Genomic DNA, 4,213 nt, shown 5'->3' with positions numbered 1-4,213 from the left:
TTACAAAATATACTGTGTTTTTAATGAGCCCAATATAAAAAATAATTATTATCAAATTGTTCAGACCTGGCAGAAGAAGGATGAAAGCCGAGTGAATGCGGTTGAAATGCGATCTAGACGAATGTGTGGGAAATCAATGTATGACAGGGTTACGAATGATGAAATCAGGTGAGAGTGTTAATCTGAGTCAAGTATAATTAAGAAGATTAAGAAAGGGTCTCTGAGATGGTTTGGTTATGTAGAACAAATGGACGATGACAGAATGGTAAAACAAGTATATATGGCGAAAATGAACGGTAACTTGAGACGAGGACGACCGAGGAAGATGCAGCATGATCGGATAAACCAAAATCTCAAGACAAGATGTATGAATGTGGAAGGAGCTAAGAATATATGCCAGGATAGACGTGTGCCAGTCCATTCTCTCTGCCTACCCCTTCGGAGAAATGGCGTGATGGTAGTAGCAGTAATTCAGACCGTAAGATGCACTTTTTTACTTTGAAAATTCAACCAAAAATTGGGGTGCATCTTATGGTTTGATGCGTCTTATCATCCGCAAAATACGGTAATATAATTTTTAACTTCTTTCTTAAATATTATGTATTCTTGACTGTACTTAAAAAAATCATTTTTAATTAAAGAAAAATATTCCTCTGTAAGTTTAATGATGTCTTGTTGTTTTTAATTTTGAAATTAAGATATTACGCATTGTTCTAGATCTCGTACTTACACCACCATTTGCATGGAAACACAGTTTTGTTTATCTCGGAAACTACTTAAAGCATTCAATTTTGGTAGCGAAAAGGTGGAAGTTCATTGCAATTATTACAGAAATAAAAGATGAGTGATGCTTCAATCCAGAAATTTTGAATAACCAGTGACTGATTACATCGTTTTCGCGACATCTTTGAGACTGGTATCTTTATTACAAAATGCAATGCATTTCTATACAACAGTAAGGATAGAGAATTCAAAAGTATATAGTAGTGGGTAATTGAAATAAATTATTCTTGTTTGAAGAACATTTTAAAAAGTTTTGCAGGGTAAACACAAGAGTCTAAATAATATTATTTTAATGAGTTTAAATACATTATTGTTGTGGCTCAAGTTCTTGATTATCCTATCAAAATGTCACGAAAGCGGTGAAACCGGTCACTGGTAATTCCAAATTGGTATTTTTGAGTAACACTAGTCTTTATTTCTATAATAAATCAGAAACTATTGTCTTAAAGGCTTATTGTGACGAATGTGAACTGAATGATTTGGGATAAATGTTTTCTGTTTTACTAACTGGGAAAAAGATTGTAACCTCAAATTTTTAAAGAAAATCATCTATAAACTAACAAATTACAACAGGGATGGAGAATACCTTAAATAAGGGAATATGGTAGTCTAGGCATTTACAGGGCTTATGACCTGTCATTGGCTTGTTTAAGTGGCCACTTTACACACTGTGTAACATTCACCATTTTGCCTATGTTTTAACATCCATATTTCTTCAATTCTTCCATTTGTACATCTATCCGGCCAACAAAGAGTTAAAAGTATGAGTATGTAATAAATTAGTAAATAATGAGTGCTTTAGTATTGCGAAAGTCATTAACACAAGAGAAATACATTACAAACCAACTGTGTCCAGGACAAAGGATTCGAACCACAATTTGGTAGAAATTTGTTTTATTATTTTTCACGCGTTTCTAACCAACAATACAGGTTTTATACACATTTTGGCAAAAAGATTTAAGCCACTAAGAGTTCGTGGCTCATAACAGAAAAGCGCAAATATACAAGACTGCTAGTATTTTTTGTTTCATAAAAATACTTACAAATGTAAACTTTTCTTGGATGCTTGCAATTCAGTGGGAATACCTCACATAAGTTTTATAATAATATTTATTATTAGGCGTTATCAAATATTCATTGATTTTAATTAGTAAATAAATGAGCTAGAAAATGCAAATCAAGTTTTGGTAGACCGGGGTTTGAATGTCGGACCTCTGATATGTGAGATTGTGGCACTATCACAGGACCACATCCCAATTTGTTTCAACATAGTACAATCAACCCCATTCCTAATATTATATATCACGATTGTGATCAAAATGAGTTAGGCATCAGAATGTACTCCTAAATAACAATTCTTTAAGCCATAGTTCACAGGTCGGTCACTTATAATCGTTATAATTTAGCAGTAAAAGAAATGCCTGCCAAGTCGACTTGGGTGATATTAAACAACAAAAAAATGTTACAGAAACAAACAATCCTCTTCCCTGAACAATGAACATTTTGACATAAGCACAGTGGCAAACCTCGAAATTAGAATAACAATTGAACATGAACATTTTCCGACCAACAGCGAAATTAAGCCAGGATTTCATACACACTCTAAGTGCTTTAAAAGAATATGCTACAATGGAGTGAATGGAGGGGAAATAATAAGTCAAAACCAATCTATTTGAATATGTCTTCATACTCAATCCCCGGATTCATAATATATAATAAAATCCACTAGCTTGTAATCACTGACGCTAAAATTCTAAACAATAAAAGTAATTTTATACAAAAGTTTATTTATTTCAAATTAAACTTCAAACAAAATATGTTACAATTAGGTACTTGTGGCAGCATTATAATATAATACAAAATGTTTATTCCATGGGCATTACTCCATCAAAACCGTTTTGGTCTTCTCCTAAATTGAATGGATCATCAAGAGCGGTGAGAAGTTGGACAAAAGCTCTGTGGCCCTCTTTGTCAACTTCCTGAGTTTGATCGGAAAACACGATAAAGTTTCTGCAGTTTATATTTTTCCCCTGCGCAACTCCGTGAACCTCAACCCACCCGTCTATTGCCTCCGAAAGTGGACTCTTCAATCTAATAGTAACATCTTGGTCATCAACTGTGCGAATAGTGAAATTATCACCAGCCGAACTTACTGACGAGATCTTTCCCCAGCATGAAACATTCTCCCCGTTTCGTTGTATTATATTGCTTCCAATTACGTACGGAACTTGTATTTCGCAGTTCGAAAGCTGACTTTCATCTTCGTGATCCATGATGGTTTTGTGGATATATAATTAAGTGTAATAGTAACACAAGCAAGTTATTTTCCCGATGAACAAGAGGAATGGCGCCAAATAAACGAATAAATAAATATGTCAGTTTCGCTTTAGATTTTATGATTTTTTGATCAAACTAGCAAACAACAAAACATAGACAAGAGTAGACATAGACAATATTTTATAAAGTTGAGTATCTACTCAAAATTGTTGTCCAGTAACTCGGTGACCTAAAAAAATATTTATAGCCAATATAACATGATCGAAGACGTCCGATAACAAATATCATGCAACCAGAGAGGAATAATAGTTATAGCGAATACGATATCGGCGTCGTGTTGTGGTTCAGCTGTTCGTCATTTCCACACAGCCCCGTCCCCTGGTTATAAAGCAGTGGAAGCTAGACCACCCAGTTGCATCTCGTCAAGGCCAGAGATGTCCTCAGAGGGGCTTCTTAAAAAGGTTGAAGTATCCAATTCTCCGTGGTCAGGAATCCGTAGGGAAAGAAGTTCAAAATCCAAGTCCAGGGTGAAACGAAGATCGCCAGCGAAGTGAAGTGAAGTTGAGTAGAAAGCTGGGTCGGGAAGTAGAGAGTAGAGGTGAGTGAAATTTAAACGCCAGAGAAGAAATTCAATTCGTTTTGTGATTTTTGTTAAAATGCTACCTTTTTGCATATGACGTCAGAGTTCATGGTAACAAGAATTTTTAAAATCACCTTAAAAAATATATTTAGATCGATCCTAGTTGACATTTGTTCAAATCAAAAAGCAGCAGAGATGCATCGCAGTTTTCGTAAAATTGGCAGTGCCAGATATGGATTAAATTTTTTTAATAAATTACCATTAAGATATTGATGCCCGGTACGCACAATATAAAAGTTTTTAGAATTACTTTAAAAATCAAATTTAAAAAAATATTTTTTGAGGTTTAGCCGCGTTGGTTCCATCGTGATGAGATTACCCGGTGGTAAAACTGAATTAACGTTTGAAATCCAGCATAAACTGTTACTTCATTATTTTGTTCCCATTGTTCCCAATAATACCACAGTGACCGAGGATCCAGGATAAATAGTTGTTTTTATTCAGAAATCGAATGTGCATTTATTGGTGAATATAAATAGATTTTTTATGTAAACATATAATAAACACTGCCTC

General features: G+C 34.3%; 1 protein-coding gene across 1 annotated transcript; it reads right to left on the bottom strand.

Annotated features, from left to right (window-relative positions):
- Positions 1-2,553: 2,553 nt before the first annotated feature.
- LOC148274593 (uncharacterized) lies at positions 2,554-3,218 on the bottom strand. The gene has a single exon (XM_088236900.1). It carries the CDS (start codon positions 3,054-3,056, stop codon positions 2,649-2,651), a length of 408 nt encoding a protein of 135 aa, XP_088093026.1. The 5' UTR covers positions 3,057-3,218; the 3' UTR covers positions 2,554-2,648.
- Positions 3,219-4,213: the final 995 nt, after the last annotated feature.

This window comes from Micrasema longulum, unplaced genomic scaffold (assembly GCF_059751315.1).
Source record: "Micrasema longulum isolate JH-2025_06_02 unplaced genomic scaffold, ASM5975131v1 h1tg001618l, whole genome shotgun sequence".
Classification (NCBI taxonomy): Eukaryota; Metazoa; Arthropoda; class Insecta; order Trichoptera; family Brachycentridae; genus Micrasema; species Micrasema longulum.
Note: the sequence above shows the minus strand (reverse complement) of the source record. Positions and strands in the feature narration are given on the sequence as shown.

Excerpts from the sequence above, each read along its gene's own strand:
- LOC148274593 (XM_088236900.1), bottom strand. The coding sequence starts at position 3,056 with ATGGATCACGAAGATGAAAGTCAGCTTTCGAACTGCGAAATACAAGTT.